The sequence below is a fragment of the Scyliorhinus canicula genome, chromosome 4 (assembly GCF_902713615.1).
Source record: "Scyliorhinus canicula chromosome 4, sScyCan1.1, whole genome shotgun sequence".
Taxonomy (NCBI): domain Eukaryota; kingdom Metazoa; phylum Chordata; class Chondrichthyes; order Carcharhiniformes; family Scyliorhinidae; genus Scyliorhinus; species Scyliorhinus canicula.
In genome coordinates this window covers 62,342,152-62,361,895 of record NC_052149.1, presented here as the reverse complement: position 1 = coordinate 62,361,895, position 19,744 = coordinate 62,342,152, and the positions used below count along the sequence as shown (strand labels likewise).

Here is a 19,744-nt window from a genome sequence, read left to right as displayed (position 1 = left end):
CTACCAGGTTTTTGTTCACTCACACAGCCTATCTATATCTGTCTGCAACCTCCTTATGGCCTCTTAACAACATACGTTCCTACCCATCTTTGCCATCTGCGACCATGCCTTCACTCCCCTCATCTAAGTCATTGATATAAATTGCTTGTAAGAGGGAATAAACCAGCCAAAGACTTAAGGCAACTTGGGGAGGGTGAGTATTGGGAGCAGTGTGCTCAGAGAAAAAGCAGCAATCCAAAGACGGGCATGTGGTTGTTAGCAGTGGTTGGCACTTTTGATATGCCACTTACCTTTTTGGTGGTGATTTCCTGGTTCCTTTAAGGACTACTGTTTAGGCTGCATGTAGATTGCAGATTGTGCTGCGATACAATTGCACTGCGGCTGAGGACTCGCAGCTCCTCGTGAATAGCCAGTTCTTGGTTGCTAAATCTGTCCTCAGTTTGTTCCACATAGTACAATGTTAATGCAGCACTATATGCCATAGGGTTGCCCTGCACAGTATCTGTTGATTGCTTGATTATAAAAGCTGAGGGACAATTGAAACTGGTGTCTGGGGAAAAGTTCAGTCTCTCCAAATTAACAACAAAATGGTTCCGGTTCTTTTTTGTGAAAAACTTCTTTTTTTTTCTGCAATCCTTGTAGAGATCCATCTTGGTTTAATGAATTGTGGTTGAGTCGCATTAAGGATGATGTGGGTGGAAATTCGAGATTGAAGGTACAGTAGTGAAGATAATGAAACTGATATTTCCATCATCAGAAACTTGGTCATATACATATGCATTTCAAGTGTTTTTAGGTTTATTACACTTAATTTTAAAATGTTAGTTCTCCTCTGTATATCTGCTTCCTATGAATTTAAAAGTGAAAATATTAAATGTAATTTTGTGATTGGCCTGATTCAAATTGCCACGAATTCTAGGATTATTTCCCCAACATTGAAACATTATTAGAAGGTTCTGTTGCACTTTTCATTTCTTAAAGTTAACAGACAATGTCGAGCAGTGAATGGTTTAAAAGAACTAATATTTGGTAGCTTTGATATGTGAGAAAGAATTAGTACCTTTGCATGTTCGAATACAATTCAAATTAAATGACTGCCGTAAGTAAATAATATAGGGTCACTGTCGGTGTGGAGTTTGCATATTCTCCCCGTGTCTGCAAGGGTTTCGCCCCCACAGCCCAAAGATGTGCAGGGTAGGTGGATTGGCCACACTATGGGCAGCATGGTAGCACAGTGGTTAGCACTGTTGCTTCACAGCTCCAGGATCCCAGGTTCAATTCCCGGCTTGGGTCACTGTCTGTGTGGAGTCTGCATGTTCTCCCCGTGTCTGCGTGGGTTTCCTCCGGGTGCTCCGGTTTCCTCCCACATGTCGCGAAAGACATGCTGTTAGGTGAATTGAACATTCTGAATTCCTCCTCTGTGTACCCGAACAGGCGCGGAATTTGGCGACTAGGGGCTTTTCACGGTAACTTCAATGCCGTGTTAATGTAAGCCTACTTGTGACAATAAAGATTATTATTATTAAATTGCCCCTTAATTGGAGAAAAATAATTGGGTATTCTAAATTTATTTTAAAAGAAAGTATATAATATAAGGAGCTATATATTAGTCTCACATTTCTGTAGTTAATTGAACTGATGGTTGTGGTACAGATTTACTCCGTCCCGACCTGTGACTATAAAATGTCTCGCTTGCCATTTCTTGATGGTAGATTTTAGAGATTTATTTATTGGTTGTGTGTACTGAACTACCAAGTTTTTGTTTACCTTACGTGGCACAGATGAGTAACTTGAAGAAGATTCTCCCGATGGTTCTTGATTATTATCATGAGGTAAGGCTCAAAGTTAATATAGCAGACAACTTGGTGCTCAGTTGAGCAAATTTGCAGGATAATTACATGCATATAATTTAGGGCCTTTTGAGTATAAAGCCTTTAATTTTCTAACCAGTTTTGTCTTTCCTGGTGAACTTAATGGTAGAATACGTTTTGCACATGCATACTGTACTCCCGAAACCTTAACTGGTTAAACCAGAGATGACTTACAAATCCTGTATTTATTCATCATCAAGGCTGCTTACTCCCTGTTTCATATTTTCCACCTCCAAACCAATCTCACTGCCATTGCCACTGAAACCCTTATCCCCTGCCCATGCCCAATCAGCCACTGCCCATCCTGGCTTTTGCCCTCCGAAATAAATTAAGAGAATTAGCCACACCACTGGAAGATTGGGTTATGTGATCCTCCTAAAAATTATAAAACTGGCCTGCAAGCAGGGCTTCTATTCATTAAAAAGTGAACATTGGAGCCAGAATGAACACCTTGTTCTGCTGGTCTCCCATTGGCCATTTCTACCTTTTTGCAATCAATATTATTTTTCCTCCACTCTCCACTGAATGCATTAAGAGTTGTGTGGCGATGATATCTTGTCAAGGACACCATTTTCCATGTACTAAATAGTGAGTGTCACAGTTTATCCAACTGTGAGAAGCATTGCAAATGAGCCTGATCCCGTCCTCCAAATGCCGGCATACAAATGAGGGGGCACAATATCACAGTGGCTATGCTTCTGGACTAGAAATTCTCAAGCTTGAATTAATGATCTGGATACAGAAGCTGGGGGATTTAAATTCAGTTAATTAAAATAGTCTGGAATAAATGCTACTATTTGTAATGGTGACTGTGAAACTACCAGATTGTCATGAAAAATCTGTCAGGTTCACCAATATCCACGAAGGAAGGAAAGGATATCTGGGGTGAGATCGCCCAGCTGTTCACGCTGGCAGGCTCGTCAGGTCCCGCGGACGGTGCAACCCTGCTACAGGTTTCCCGACACGTGGGGTGAATTCAATGGAAAATCCCATTGACGGCACTGGGACCACAAGCTCCTGCCACTGGCCAACAGCAGGCCGCCTCCCACTTCCCAAGGGAAGGCCTGATAATTTTGCCCCTGGTTTCCTTCCCCAGTCTGGCCTCCATGTAACTCTCGGCCCACAGCAATGCGATTGACTCTTCAGTACCCTAGCACTGAAATAGCCTCCCAAGTGATTCAGCTGTACTCCGGAGGATTGCTCACTGCCAACTTCTCAAGGGTAATTAGGGCTTGGAAATGCATGTTGGCCTTGACAGTCACACCCACATCCTGCAAATGAATTAAAAAAACAAATCTAGTTGTTACCAATCAATCATTATTGGCTTAAACTTATTAAGCCTATTTTTAGAATTCCACTACAACACTACCTGAAATCATCTAATTTAGTACTGAGATTAAATCTGGGTTTTGTGATTTGGGTGACTTTGTTCTAGATTGGGTGATATGTTTACAATCACTAACCAGTAGAGGTAAATCTGTTATTCAGATGATGGTGCCGAATATATAACTAATTGCCACCCGTACAAATCACTTCAGGAGGTCTAAGAATCCATCTACTGTTAGTAATTGATAACTTTTTACAGGTACTGGGCCAACAAATTGCAGACTCGTTCCACCCAGATTTGAATCTGATTGTGGAGCATGTGGATATCGTGGAACTGGGTAGATTGCTCCAACTGATTCTTGGGTGTGCAGTAAACTGTGAGAAGAAGCAGGGTATGTACATAACCTCTCTCAATGCCTCATGATTTAATAATCCTGAAATGGGAGCATAAGAATGGAGAGTATTACATTTCTGAAACAATGCTGAATGTACATCTTCTCCCGACAGCTTTTCAGGAGAAATGTCTTTACCTATTCGGTGATGAGAATAAGGAATTCGCTACCAGTGAGTTGTGGAGGAAGCAAGTATTTAAGAGGTAGAGGGACAAGCATTTCAGGGAGAAGGGTTACGATGAAGGGTTTAGATGAAGAAAGATTGGAGGATGCTTGAATTGAACATGGACTGAATGGTCTGTTTCTCTGCTGTTTGTCCTTTGTCAGACTTGTCCAAACGTTTCGCTCGGGGGTGGGGGTAGCGGGGGGAGGTGCCGCCGATGAGGATATTTCAAGAGGATAACACAGCACAACAGGAAACTGAATTGCAAAAAAGCTGAAGCGTTAAGAAAGGAAATCATTTCTGAAGAAATGTAAAAAATGTGAAGCAATGTCAGAGCATTCATTTGAGAAGTTAAAACCGATTAATTAATAACAATGACCAGGTGGGGGGTGGGGCTGTAGGTAGGCATGTGTGTCTGCGTCCGGCTCACTTACTGTTTCGGGATGCTGGCTCACATGCCCTCACCATTTGTGAGTGGGTGTGTGATTATGTGTTGGTGAGAGTGAGTGAGAAACCTAACACTGGAAATAAGGTCACAATCACACATACGCACACAAGCTGCTCCCCACCTTGTGCACACTCACTGCTCCTGATTCTGGCCTCACACATGCACCCCTGCCATGGAAAAGCCCTTCCGGGGACACCCTGAGACCTCTGTTGACCTGCGTAGGGCGGGACCCCCATGTGCCCACTTGAGACTTGAGTCAATGAATAGGAGTTTGATGTAGGAATCCTTGTTGTCGAGATGCTCCAGGAATGCAGGAATGGGTGTAGGGCCAGGGAGAGTAGCTACTGCTGTGGACCAGTTGTGATGGTGTGTGAATTACAGTGGTCAAGGTATTCTGGGAGAATGGAGTTGCTGTGTCTCATGACCAACCACTCAAAGCACTTCATGGGCGGGATTTTCCCCTACCCGGTGGGGCGGGGGGTGTGTGAACCACTCCGGTGCCGGACCGCCCCAAAGGAGTGGAATACTCTGCACCTTCAGGGGCTAGGCCGGTGGCGGAGTGGTTTGCGCCGCGCTGGCCAGCTGGGAAGGGGCTTGGCGCCATGCCAATCGGCGCCGAAGGGCCTCCGTCAGCCGCGCAAGTTGGTGCATCGCTTGGGAGCGCCAGCGTATGCTGGCATCATCCCGGCGCATGCACGGGGGGGGGGGGGGGGGGGGGGGTCACCTCGCGACGGCCATGGTGGAGGACCGCACCAGCTGACGTGGAGGAATAGAGAAATAGAATCGCGGGCCAGGCCACTGTGGGGGCAACTCCCCGTGCCCCACTGAGGACCCTGGAGGCCGCCCGCGCCGTCAGGTCCCGCCGGTAAGGACCTACTCTAATTTACGCCTGCGGGACCGGCAAAAAACGGGCGGCCACTCGGCCCATCGTGGGCCGGAGAATCGTCGGGGGTGCCGTTTGCCAAGGGCCACCGACCGCCGCGGTGCGATTCCCGCCCCCGCCAAAAGCCCGGCGCCGAAGAATTCGGCAGGGGTGGGATTCACCCCCCCCCCCCCCCCCCCCCCCCCCCCCGCCCCCCGGCGATTCTCCGGCCAGGCAGGGGGTCTGTTCCTGTAGATGCCAGGTTTGTTATTGTTTCCCGTACCCTCCTTCTGGCTATCATTCCCTGCCTCACCCCCACCTCTCTGGTTCTCCTCTATTGTTCCATGTCTCTTCACTCCCCCCCCCCCCTTTCGGGCATGGCTCCAACCTCACCCCCACCTCCTTGGACATTGCCTCGAAGAAGGTTGTCCAATACCCCGCAAGTCTGGGGCAAGACCAGAACATGTGGGCGTGGTTTGCCGGGCCTCCTTGGCACCGTCCACATCTATCCTCCACCTCCGGGAAGAACCTACTCATACGGGTTCTTGTTAAGTGGGCTCTATGTACCACTTTTAGCTGCGTCAGGCTGAGCCTTGCGCACGTGGAGGCGGAGTTGACCCTATGGCCAGGGGCTGGTTTAGCACAGAGCTAAAGAGCTGGCTTTTAAAGCAGACCAAGGCAGGCCAGCAGCACAGTTCAATTCCCGTACTAGCCTCCCCGAACAGGCGCCAGAATGTGGCGACTAGGGGCTTTTCACAGTAACTTCATTTGAAGCCTACTCGTGACAATAAGCGATTTTCGTTTCATTTCATGAAGTGGTCCCTTGGGTAGTGGTTTGCTTCTTGTTCAGGGTGCACTCGGCGTGGCGGGGGTGGGGGGGGGGGGGGGGCCTCGCCGCCTCCTTCTCCAGGGCTGTGATCCGGTCGCTCATTTCAGTCGCGGCTTTTTCCAGCTCCTTAATGGTCGCCTCTTGGGCTTCCAGTTTCTCTCCTTGGGCTTCTAGTTTCTCCTCTGTTCTGCCCAGGGCATGCTGCACCTCCGCCAGGGCCTTGGCCATTATTGCCTGCACTGTGGCCTCCATGTCTGCTCTGGCCTCTGCCTTGTTTTCCTGCTGATGTTCCCTCAGCGCCTCGGTAAAGGCTGCCTTCCAGTTCCAGTTCCCCCATGGCCCAGGGGGGAAATGCTCCTGTCTGCCCAGTTCTCTTTGTTGCAGCGAACCTTCCGTTCCGCCGCTTTGTGCGCCGGTTAGCTCGTCTCAACGGGCTCGCACATTGCCCCGTCTGCTTTTGGTGCACCTTCTCTCTCTGCTTTGGCTCCCTTCTGGCATTTTTTTCCATCCCTTTTTATTCCCCCTTTCTTTTTTTTTTTTTTCCCCCTTTTTCTTTACCCCCTTTTCTATCCCCCTCCCTTCTCTCATTTAACACTTTAAAAAAAAACTCTTCAAGAAAAATTAATTTTTTAAAAAAGTGAAAAAATTCTTTCTCTTTAAAAGTTTTCTTCACAAAGTTTTTTTTTGAAAAAGGGGAAGTTCTTTTTTTCTCCCCCTCACTCACCCAGGGCCGAGAGAGAGAGAGCGAGGCTTCTGGTCGGGCCGGGAGTCCCTCTGTTCCGCCGCTTGCCTTGTGGTGGTCGGCGCCAGGGAGGGGGGGTCGTCACATTTTTCTGCTGGCTTGGTCCCCGCTCGGTCCCCACTTTGGTCCGGGCAGCCTCTCATCCTACCCCGCGTTCTCCTGCCGTGCGTTGGGGGACGGGGCTGATCGCTCCGCTCCCAAACACCAGGGGCGTAATTCTCCAACAACCTGCAGGGTTGGAGAATCGCCCGGGGCCGGCGTAAATCCCACCCCCGCCGTGGCGGGAATTCTCTGCCACCCTGGAATCGGCGGAAGCGGGAATCACGCCGCGCCGATCGCGTGCCCCCCGCGCGATTCTCTGGTCCATGATGGGCCGAAGTCCCGCCGCTGACAGTCCTCTCCCGCCGACGTGGTTTCAACCACTGCTGGTGGCAGCAGGATTGGCGGTGGGAGTGGGCCCCCGAGGTCCTGGGGGGGGGGGGGGGGCGCGGGGCGATCGGACCCCGGGGGGTGGCCCCACAGTGGCCTGGCCCGCGATTGGGGCCCCACCGATCGGCAGGTGGGCCAGTGCCGTGGGGGCACTCTTTTTCTTCCGCCGCCGCCACGGCCTCCACCATGGCGGAGGCGGAAGAGACCCCCCTACCGCGCATGCGCCGGTGGTGACGTCAGCGGCTGCTGACGCACGGGCGCATGTGTGAACCGGCGAAGGCCTTTCGGCCAGCCCTGACGCCGGGCGGCGCGTGTGAAAGGCTGTTGGCGCCAGTCGGCGTGGCGCCAACCACTCCGGCTCAGGCCTAGCCCCCCGCACCTTTGGGGAGGCCCGACGCTAGAGTGGTTGGCGCCACTCGCTACGCCGGGACCCCTGCCCCGCCGGGTAGGGGAGAATCCCGCCCCATATCTCCAACTTTAATGTGCTTTTGGGTTCTTCTTCATCCCCACTCTCTTGTTGCGGGGGGGCGGCCCAAACGGACGAATTTGCGCGCTTGGATGCAAGTTCTCGGCAAGGAGCGGGACGCAACTTTGTTCCCCCCCCCAGGAGCTCCTGCACCTGCAACCGCTTCCTTCCCCCGCCGGAAGCTGAATTCGCTCGGTTGTTTCTTACCGTTGTCTATGCGATGTGACAACATGGCGCCAATGCCGTACGATGAGATGTCTTGCATCACAGCAAGCAGTTTAGCGAGATCGTAGTGCGTCAACAGGCCGGATGACGTCAATTGCCTTTGTACCCAAGCAAATGCTTCCTCCTGAGGTGCTCTCCACACCCACTCCTGGTGCTTTTTCAGCTAGGTGTGTAGGGGAGCAAACATGGCCACGTGTTTCCCATAATAATTCATAAGCCTCAAAAAGGAGCACAGCCCCGTCATGTTATCCGGAGTGAAGGCCTGGCGAATCACTCAAAGCCTCTCTTTTACTGCGCGCAGACAATCCCGATCTATGCAGCACACAGCAGACCATTCCGGTCTACACGGTACCCTAAGTAGATGACCTCCCTGGCATGGAAGATACACTTTTCTCTTTTGAGACGGATGGCCGTCTCCAAAAAGCAGTGGAGGACCTTGTCTAGGTTGCTCAAATGCCCTTGTTCCGTGGCTCCCATGACCAAGACTTTGTCCACGTAGACCACCACAGCGAGCAGCCCCCTCAATGTTTTCCATGATGCGTTGAAAGATGGTGCAAGCTAATGATACTCCAAATGTTTGGGGGCACTTTCCCAACACCTCGCAGAGGCCTCCAGATCCCTTTTGAAAGATCCGCTGCCAATCCAGGCGGCAGTGTTGCACAGTCATAGCCTAGTAAGCTCAGACCGGGATCTTTTACGACGACCAATGGCAGCCTAACAGATTGCTGCCCATAGGTTACCAGGGACATCGTTATCTCCGCTCCGGCGGGTGCTTCCCTGTGTAGGTCGCCATTCTCATTTCTGTATCCCGCCAGCTCAATCATTGTACCCCTGTACTAATTCTCACAAATGTTGTTTCCTGACAATCGAGACTGTGGCTCCTGTGTCCAACCCATCTCCAGGGCATGACCGTTCATTTGAATTGTGATCTGAAATGGGAGAAACTCTGGGTGTTGCAATACAATTGCAAGCATTGTTTGTTGTTGGGTTGGTCCAAATTAAATATCGGGGCTCTGGGTTGGCATCTGCCTCGGATAAGGTGGCAAACCTGCTGGCTGAGCTGTGGTTTTCACTCGCTGAAGTTTCTCCGGACGCTCCTCATTGACTGGGGCTGTGCACTACCGATTCATGGGATGCATCCTCCTGACTGTCACTGTCCCAGTCCAATGGACTTGGCTTCGGTTTAGCTGAAGGCAGGATACTGGGGTTTCCCGTCCTGGGGAGCACCGCACGTTGGTGCATCCCACGCTGTTCATCTCCATCCCTTTTTCGCACTCCCTTGAAAGTGAGATTTCCACAGCTTTTTTTTAAGGTTCAATAATGGCTGGGCCAGTAACTTCCTATGTGTCACCATTTTGTTCACCCCACAAAACAGGTGGTCCCGCAGCATCTCTGGAAAGGATGGGCCACAGTTCCAAAATTCAGCAAGTTTCCATAAACGTGTCAGGAACTCAGTTATAGACTCCCATGAGGTCCTCTCTGCCGTATTGAAACAGTAACTTTGTACTATAACCAACGGCTTGGGGTCATAGTGGTTTGCTACCAATGCGATCAGCGCATGGCTTGGAGTCCAGTGTTGTGGGATACGTCAAGCCTTTTCTTACGCTGAAGGTGGGGACCCCACATGCAATCAGAGGTATCACTGTCTGTCGCTCATTCCCGTCTATAATGTTAGCCTTAAAGAAATAGAACATATGCTCTGCATATTGCGTTCAATCTTCCACGCTTGAGTCAAACTCATCAAGTCTGCCAAAGAGTGGATTTTGGAAAAGGTGCAAACCTTAATCTAGTAGAACGAGAGGAGATGGCCATGCTTTCGATAGCTAGCAGCACTAATTGTAGCTTCACTTTACCCTCATCGCCATTATAGTGGTTGCTGAGGAATCCGTTTAAGAATATGGGGAAAGCTATTTATTGGTGAAGCAAATTATACACACAAAACATTCAGGTCCTAGCCTGAACTACTCTCGCTCGGTCTTATCTTTACTGGCTTTTATGTTAGTGTCCATTACTCTATTAATAGGGCCCCACATCTCATTGGGGAAGCTCATATTCCATGAGGCTCAGAGGGAAGCTCATCGGCCCATCTGTGTAAGTCTTGTGCAGGTTATAACATTTAGATAGCTTTGGCAGACTTAGGATGGCAGTATCACAAATGAGCTCTATTCAGTCCTTGTTTGCAAAATCCACAAGGACATGGACATTTCCTACAGGGATTATTGGAGTCCTTTCCCCTGTGACAACCCTTCCCATCCCTCCCGCAGCCAATCCCTTGCCACTCGCCCCGTTAGACAGACTTTTGATAGGCAAGGGAGTCGAGGGCTTTGGGTGGCAGAGAGGACAATGGAGCTGAGACCACAACCAGATCAGCCATGAAGTTATTTAATGGTGGAGAAGGCTTGAAGGGCCAAATGGCCTTCCACAATTCCTATGTTCCTTAGTCCGGGAGAGTTTAGTGAAGTAGCAGTCCTACTGTTACAGCAGCTGGCAACCATTAACTCATCACAGACTGACAATTGAAGCTGGGATCTTACCTGATCTTTACAGCATTTACTAAGCCATTGAAGGACCTTTGTATTGCTTAATGTATGTTCATGACAGAGTTGGATTGCTACAAAATATTCCGAGTGGCTGATGCTGATGAAAAATTAAAACATTTGTAAGCCTTTGACTTTAGTAACTTTAATTTCTGTGTTGCAGAGCACATTCAGAATATCATGACGCTGGAAGAGTCTGTGCAGCATAATGTTATGACTGCCATTCAAGAAGTAAGAAACCGCAAATCTAAGTGTGTCTCAGCTCCAGTCCAGGCAATATTCTGTTGAATACAGTAGATTTTCACAGCTAAGGAGGACAACGGTAGAATGGCAAAACCCAAGTGTTTCATTGGTGCCCTTTCAGAATGGAGGCTGCAACCCTTGCTTGCTATCACCCCTATCTGACTCCTTCCCCGCACCAACTTGGTTGACTTTTAACTGCTATCTGAAGTGACTCGGTGAGCTGCTCAGTTGCCAGGGCAACTAGGGCTGACCAATAAATGCTGCCTTTGCCAGCAATGCCCATGCCCTGAGAATAATAATGAAAATGCAAGACTGTTTTTGTATGCAGTGCTGCAAATGTTATTTTTAAACTAATTTATAAATATTTATACTGTAATGTTCAAAGTAATGTTTTGGTGAGCACTTAACTTCGTAATTATAATAATGGAAGAGCATACACAATTCAGATTCAAGAAAACGCTTTCAACTATGTTTGGCATCACACCACTAGATGTTAAAAAGGTAAATTTGGAATGCATTTGTGCCAATATTAGGTTGGATGTGAGACTTGGCATTGGTATTCAGTAAGAATAACATAGCTCTCTGGTGATGACTAATTTTAAGATTGACATGCATCAAGAAAAGTCACAAAAGCAAGTGTTATTTTAAACTTTCAGGCCTCTTCTACAATACAATGAACTGGAAAGTAATAGATCAACAATGAATCATGTGATCCGAAAACGGGAACTGAATTTTATCCATCTTCAATTTAAAGTATCTTGGGATCAATTGATTCAGGCTCTTTAATTGGATGATCACAGTAAGAAGTCTTACAACACCAGGTTAAAGTCTATATAAACATTTCTGGAACAAGCCTTTCCATTCACCTGAAGAAGGAGCCGTGCTCCGAAAGCTCGTGTTTGAAACAAACCTGTTGGACTTTAACCTGGTGTTGTAAGACTTCTTACTGTGCTCACCCCAGTCCAACGCCGGCATCTCCACATAATTGGATGATGGGCAGGTACAAAAATAAATGAACAGAGTAACTCCAATATCTGTGAGAAGAAAATGTTCTAAGTCCTATGTTCCTATACATTTTTAATAAGATTTTCATAAAGGTAGCACACTGCCTTCAGTTTCTGCTTTATTGGAGATAAAATGGGCGGGTGCTCCTTTTTGGGTGGTCACCAGCAGAGTTTGGCAGGGTAGATGTGCTGTCTGCTGAAATGATCCGATATTAACCCCATTGAATTTTAAGCTGAAATTTAGCATTTTTACAGCACATTGCAAGTGCCAGTGGAACTGCCTCCAGTTGGAAGCTTGCCTCCGGAGGTATGGGAGGAGGGTTTTCTCCCACAGGACCGCAACCTACTACACCCGAGAGAATCAGATCGCATCCACAAGTGAAACATTTTGCTGCTTCCAAGTTTCTTCAGATATCCCTGCAATCTTGTGCCAAATCCCATGTCACAAATGCATTTTGATCTCTCTGGCAACATTGGGAAGCCTCTTTTTATACAACCGGTCTTTACAGTCGGTATTCCAGATGTGGTAATGGCTCATGGTGGTGGAGGCAATAGGATTGGGAAAATGAAGAGAGGGAGATAAAATATTAATTGGTTAATTTTACATTGTAGCTCATGAGTAAAGAACTGGCAGGAACGTTTGGCACCGAAGCTTCTGGAGACTTGGATCTACAGGTAACAGAAAAATCTAGATTAAGCTTTGTTTTAAGTTTGTTTATACTTTGAATTTCAAATCCAGAATAAACTTGATTCCAATCTGACTTCCAGCTTTTCTTTTAAAGCAACGCGGATATTATATCGTTGATAAAAATATATGGCATATTCGTAATCTTTATTCACAATATATACAAGTAAGACTCAGAGAACAATTTACATTTTTACACTTTTTTGTTAAGATGTTAGGGTTTATTTTTAATATTTTAAACTTAATATTCAGATTGGGTATTGCATTGTAGAATTGTAGTTAGCAGAGCAGAAGGCATTTAACATACAAGTCTCCTTAAAAGCCTTAGTTATAGTGGACAATTTAGATTCTTACAAAACTCCTCAAGCAAAGAGAACGTCTTGGGAGTACCTTATCTGGTTGGTAAAAGGCAGCGGTTCAAGAACAAAGTATTTGAAGAGGGCTGGCACAGGTTCAGATTTTGGAAATACTTTTCATGAGGTCATGGAAGAATTTGAAAATGAGGGATTTCTCAAATCAATTCTTTAGGATGGCTGCCTTTAAATTCTGACAGTGTCCCCTTCAATTGGAAAACTGTCAGCAAACACTGTCAAGCAAAGTTCGTCAATCGTAATCAAATGGGGCTAGAGCATTGGTTTGTCTTGTGTCTTTCGCCGATGTCATTGCGTGCTCAGTAATGGCCACTGTCCCTAATTCTCAACTGTTAATGATGCGAGTTGAATTTCTCCTCCAATATATTCCAACATTTTGAAGAGAAAGTACATGGTGGAGATAGTGTGGTAATTAGAGAGAAGTCAGGAGTGCTTTAATTTAGAGGTGAGTGAAATTGAAGCAAGTGGGGATGATGTCTGTAAGTTCAATTTTCCAATATTGACAATCATGACAGAGGCAGTGAAGGCAGGCTGGTATAAACTTGAATGGAAGGAATCAAGTTAGCAAGTGATGTGGTTCTTGAATGAGTTGCATTTTATATTTGGAAGGAACAATCCACTGTTAGGTGGCTGATGATTAGGGGGAGGTGTATGGAGCAGATATATGGAGCAATCGGGGGTGAGGGAGAAACCAGAGGAGATAGAGGCAGCCCTGTGGATTACAAGAAGTTTGGACACAAATGAATGAGCATTCTGCCTTTAGTATTTAATGTCACGAAAGAGGATACAGGGAAGGAAAGTGAAGTTTGTGTTGGAGAAGAGGAATTTGCAGTAGTTACTTGACCTCCAGCACGTAATAGGAGAACTTGGTTGTGGAAAGGAAGCCTTATAACCCTTCCATATCTTGTTCTCAACACTGTTGGAGGAGTGGCAGGCTCTGTCACTGTCGGTAAACTTTGTTGATTCTGAGGTTGTTCAGACATCTGGAGCGGGATTCTCCGACCCTGCGCTGAGTCGGAAAATCGCCGGGGGGGGGGGGGGGGGGCGCGAATCACGCAAATCACATCTGCCTCCGCACCCGTTTCCAACCCCGGCTGATCTGACACCCAAAATATGGCTTCCCGAACGCACGGGTCCAGTTTCACGTGCACCACTTTAGAGATTACCCTAAACACCTCTTCCCAGTAATCCTCCAGCTTTGGACAGGACCAAAACATATGAGTGTGGTTTGCGTGACTGCCGATACTACCCCCTTCTCCAGTCCCCCTGTCATCAGCACCTCGTCCAGCAATGTGGAATCCGGCTCTACTGGGAACCTTTGTATCTCCTTTCTGGCAAAATCCCGAATCTGCATGTATCTAAATATTTTCCCCTGCTCTAGCCCATACTTCGCTCCCAGCTCCTTCAATCCTGCAAAACAACCCCCAAGAAATAAATCTTGTAGTGTCCTAATTCCTTTCTCTTCCCATCTCCGAAAATGTAAGGCTCCGCCATGTTGCTCGGGGGCCGGCGCAGAGAAGGCAACCCATGCGCATGCGCGGATCCATGCCGGCTGAGCTGCGCCCATATCGGCAGCTGTAGGTGCGTGAAGTGCTCCAGTACCGTGCTGGCCCCATGTCCGGTGCAGGATCGCTGCTCCTAGGGGCCAGATGATGCAGTTGTAAAAAGCTCCGGCGTTTATGATGCCGTCAACACTTCGCCCCATTATCGGAGAATCCAGTCCCTGTTTCTTTTCATCCTCTTTTTCCATTCTTTGGCATTGAATTGCTCTTTGTTGATTCCCCAATGTAATGATGGATGGTGGTTGGTTTATCCTACTCTTTATGGGGTGGATTAACTCCGGCCTTGTCTCTATAGCATTTTGACCTCTTCTTTCATGCAGCTCACCATAATGCTCTCTAGGATGGAAGAATGCTCTTACTATTGTGAGGGTGTGACTTGATTGTAAGCTCACCTTTGCATTTGGTTGTGTGGTGTGCTGTTGTCAATGGACGGCTGCCACTTGTTCCAGCACCATTTGTGGCACTGTCATGCTGGCTGGGGATTATAGTGTCTGCTATGTGATCTTTGAATTTATCCCTCTAACTGGTGTCGGAGCCAGAGGTTGAAGCCCTTCTTGCTGCTGCTTCCTCTCATGATTGTCACCTACTTGTGGTGTCGTGGTACCGATCTGACCAATGAGGGGCTTCTGGCACCTGTAATCAAAGTGGAAAAACTTACTGTGCAAAGATAAAAGACAATTTACAGCTGAGGTCCACTTGAGATAATCTTTCTTATTGGAGCTCTTGGGAACTTGCATGATATATATAATTTAAGACAGTATTTGTTTTTTTTTACAAATTTAGAGTACCCAATTAATTTTTTCCAATTAAGGGCTAATTTGGCGTGGCCAATCCACCTACCCTGCACATCTTTGGGTTGTGGAGGCAAAACCCATGCAAACACGGGGAGAATATGCAAACTCCACACAGACAGTGACCCAGAGCCAGATCGAACCACTGCGCCACCGTGCTGCCTGAAGACAGTAGTTGTCTTGACATGTTATTTTGAGGTCATTCAGGGCCACACAGGGGTCTCTGCCGAAGAGAGAAAAAGACTGGTTATGGATGACATACAACAATTCAAAGATTTATTTGCCACCATACTTAATGTGCCTAATCATGCCTAGGTCTGGAAGCCAGATTAATCTGGGAGCATACAGTGCTCTGTCTGTTGCTCATAGCCAGAGATCTCTCAGCTGCAGTTCTTTGTCCAATAGGACTGCAACACTGACTTCCATGTCCAATTTAACGTTTGTGAGATGGCTATTAACCGAGATTTCCACATTCATCAGAATGAAAAGCCAGGACTTCACCCATCTGCTTTCCAGTTCGCAACTCTGGGATTAGCCTACTGGAGATGTGTGTGGAGGGTGATAAGCGAGAATTTCCAAAGGATGAAGGAAAATTTAGATTGAAGGAAGAAGGTTGCAGAGATGATCAACTGTAGCATCAGTCCCACTATTGTTGGTAGATCAGAGAAGACAGACATTGAAGTGGGACAAATAATGAGGAGGTTAGCAGCGAATTCTCCCAACAATTTTTAAATGAAACAACTATTTGAGTAACTCTACAATCAATATTTGTAGCATTGTGCCCAAGGGTGGAACGGTGGCACAGTGGTTAGCACTGCTGCCTCATAGCGCTAGTGACCCGGGTTCAATTCCAGCCTTGGCTAAATCTTTGTGTGCAGTTTGCACTTTCTTCCTGTATCTGCGTGGGCTTCCTTGGGTGCTCTGGTTTCCTCCCACAGTCCAAAGATGTGCAGGTTAGGAGGGGTTATGGGGTTACGGAGATAGAGCAGAGGAGTGGGCCTAGGTGGGGTGCTCTTTAAGAGGGTTGGTGCAGACTCGATGGGCCAAAAGGTCTCCTTCTGCACTGCAGGAATTCTATATGATTTTAATTTATAATCTGGATTATAGGTTATGGCCCTAGTCTTGAGATCATTAAAAAAAAATCAGATTGCAGAAACATGTATTTTACATTAAATCTCCAAGTGATTAAAAATGTTAACCAGTGTATAATAGGTGTACAATTTATGTGTTTTGTTTTCAGCTTAAAAAGACCCTGGAAGACCTCAATGTGGCTCTGCTACAGAGAGAGGAATTGTCACTGCGTTGCCAGGAATTGGATATTCAGGTTAGTGTACAAAAGCCTACAATGTGATCTATGATCTGCATTTGGGAAACAGCCCCTTGGCACGAGCCTATGAACCATTTAAAATTTAATTTGAAAGATAGGGATCAGCATACTTGGCTAGTGTTAATCTTACGTGGGAGAAGAGTTTAAAAACAACTTTGAACCACACTGAGTGCACTGGTCTCGCCCGTTATAAATTTATGAGATGTAAAGTGGTCCCATTGTGAATTCTCTATTTTTGTAGTTTACATTTTTGACTTACTGAGCATTGCATATTTCCTTTATCTTTGTGCAATGCAGCGAAGTGTGCAAAAGGTTTATTTATAAAAGTTTTTTTTTTAAATTTAGAGTACCCAATTAATTTTTTCCAATTAAGGGGCAATTTAGCGTGTTCAATCCACCTACCTTGCACATCTTTGGGTTGTGGGGGCGAAACCCACGCAAACACGGGGAGAATGTGCAAACTCCACACGGACAGTGACCCAGAGCCGGGATCGAACCTGGGACCTCAGCGCCGTGAGACTGCAGGGCTAACCCACTGAGCCACCGTGCTGCCCTTATTTATAAAAGTTAATCTCTAGATTCACCAACATATCTGCACCATGCTTACCCTGGCTCTAATTTCTGGTAACTTTTGTGGTGATGGTTAATTTAGCTATGTCCATATCCAGGCTTAACCATTCAAGCACAGTGAGCATGGATCAGTTACCTGACTCTCATCATTTGACACAGTAAATTTGAATCATTGAACATGGTTCCCCTTGTAAGACAAAGATCTAATTTTAAATTAAAATTCTGAGCAACAGACACACGTACATCAAGTTATTTCTAAGAGGAAAATGACAAGCTTAACTCTAAGCATAGAAATAGTCTGCAATACAAAGGTCTCTGATGCTTAGATCTACGCATTAAGGGTTGTGGTTTTGTGTGATCAACTTGATTGTTTGAACCTGAGAAACCCAGCCTTGAAGTTGTAGAATGAAGATGATGTGACCATATGTAGAAGCATGGAAGTCGAACACCCGATCCTGTCGTATTTAACAATGTAGTGGTCGATGCAGAGAGTGTACTTTCTACCAGAGAGGTTCATGTGCCAATTTTCACAATCATGGATGCAGGCTAATGTATTCTACTCTCTAACAGAGTATATGTGTTTGGTTTTTGAGAGAGTGTAATGCATAAGCTTTGCTTCATTCAATGTACTGAGAATACAGTTCAAATTGCATTTCCTATTGTACCATAACGGGATTCTCTTTTCCAGGGACTAAGTCCCCACGCCGGTGGAAAAACTGGCGCGAACCACTCCGGAGCCAACAGCCCCCGAAATTGCGGAATTCACTGCACTTCTGGGAGCTAGGTGGATGCCGGAGGAGTTGCCGCTGCTCCAACCGGTGCTGAAGGGACTGCGCGAGTTTTGGCGCATCCGCGGGGGGGGGGGGGGGTTCTCTTCTCCGCGCCGGCCATGGCGGAACTCTACAGGAACCGGCACGGAGGGAAAGAGTGCCCCCACGGCACAGGCCCGCCCATAGATCGGTGGGCCCTAATCGCGGGCCAGGCCACTGTGGGGGCCCCGCCAGGGTTGGATCCCCCCCGCACACCCCCCCCTCCCTCAAGGACCGCACCAGCCGACCTACCTGCCAGGTCCCGCCGGTATATGAGTTGAGTGATTTACGCTGGCGGGACTGGCCAAAAACGGACGGCCGCTCGACCCATCAGGGCCCGGAGAATTGCCTGGGGGGGGGGGCGCTGCTGACGGCCCTGACTGGCGTGGTGTGAACCCTGCCCCTGCCAAAAACCGGCGCTGGAGAATACGGCAGCCGGCGGCGGGGTGGTATTCGCCCCCCCTCCCCGAGGATTCTCCGACCCATTTGTCTTATTGAGTCTCAACTTGGTTGTTTGAGTCGAGTCAGAAAAGTTGATTGTGTTTTGCTTTGTCCTTTCCATGGACAATGATGCTGACAAATATGTTGAGCGTCCTGTCAATGTCTGAGATGACTGAAGAAATTATCTTCCAGAATGCGCTGAATACTGTATACTCCATAGGACATTCTATGGTACTAAAACATGCCTTCATGAGCAACAAAAGATTTAAGATATTTTCTTTTCTTTACTCGAGGAGATGAAGATTGCTCTCACATGTTCAGTCATGAAGTGATACTGATGGTTCCTGTATAATAGGCAGTGGATACTTGTCTGAAATTAAAGCATTTTTTAATTGCTTTAAGGTCAATGAATCGACTAAATTTTCCATTTTTGCATTGTGCAATGATTGAATGAGTTTAATGTCCACAGGTCAGTGATACTGTCTGCTTCTAGTCATCAGTTCCTGGAACACTTTGGTGCAGATTGCAAACAGCAACTATCACAAATTTTGCTAACTGGTGGAACTGATGTGCCAATGTGAGGAGCACTTGTTTTCTTTTTCTTTAAAATGTATTTTATTCCAAACTCAACCCAGTCATAATTACTGAGAGCATCCGCACATACCATTAATATACATAGTTTGTACAAATCATTCCCTTGTGGGTGACACAGTGGTTAGCACTGCTGCATTACCGCTCCAGAGACCTGGGTTCAATTACGACCTCTTTGCTCTTCCTCATCGTGCCTGCGTGGGTTTCCTCTCACAGTCCAAGTGAGAGAAATTGAGAGGAAGTGAGAGTCCAATTGCCCTTAGTGTGTCCAAAGGGGAAATGGAGTTACGGGGATAGGCGGGAGAAAGGGTTTAAGATACTGTTTTGGAAACTCGATGGGCTGAATGGCCTCCTTTTGCACTTTAGGGCTTCTATGATTTATATTCCCCCGCCCTACCCCCGGTGACAAGCAATTCCTTAAAAATGGATGAGAACAGATACCATCTTGCACAGTCCCGTCCTCTGATCCTCTTAGGGCAAATCTAATCTTCTCCAAACTCAGAAATTCCTGTACATCCCCCAGCCATGCCACCGCCACCCCTGGCGGCTGCTGATTACGAAATCAACAGTATCCTCTGCCGGGCAATCAAGAAAGCAATTTATTTTCCCCCCCCAACCCCTCTCACGGCCCAAAGGTGCTGCCAGAGATGCCAGGGAAATGGTGAGCTCATTAAAATAATACTTAGTGGGAAACGGCTTGTCTGTGTAAATATGTAACCACATATTGTGTGTATAGTAACCACCAAACTAATTCATGAACAGTTAGTTGAAGCACACTTTAATTCCACAAAGGGGCAATTCTGTATAACCCCCTCAAATCATACATGGCAGATTCGATTGGTTGTGCCAAGACCACGGCTTTGTTCCAAGGATAACTTATCATCATTCTCCATAAGGAGATGTTGCATAATTTGTGGAATTAAAGTCTGTTTCAACTAATTGTTCATGAATTAGTTTGGTGGTTACTATACACACAATATGTGGTTACTATTTACACAGACAAGCTGTTTCCCACTAAGTATTATTTAATGAGCTCACCATTTCCCTGGCATCTCTGTCA

General features: G+C 47.0%; 1 protein-coding gene across 2 annotated transcripts in view; it reads left to right on the top strand.

Annotated features, from left to right (window-relative positions):
• hook1 (hook microtubule-tethering protein 1) overlaps window positions 1-19,744 on the top strand; it is a 105,390-nt gene that overhangs the window by 28,872 nt on the left and 56,774 nt on the right. For both annotated transcript variants that reach the window (XM_038794343.1, XM_038794344.1), the window contains exons 3-8: window positions 643-715; window positions 1,782-1,832; window positions 3,457-3,589; window positions 10,454-10,521; window positions 12,150-12,212; window positions 16,187-16,270. In XM_038794343.1, coding sequence (XP_038650271.1) covers window positions 643-715; window positions 1,782-1,832; window positions 3,457-3,589; window positions 10,454-10,521; window positions 12,150-12,212; window positions 16,187-16,270 — 472 coding nt within the window. The remainder of the gene's footprint in view (window positions 1-642; window positions 716-1,781; window positions 1,833-3,456; window positions 3,590-10,453; window positions 10,522-12,149; window positions 12,213-16,186; window positions 16,271-19,744) is intronic.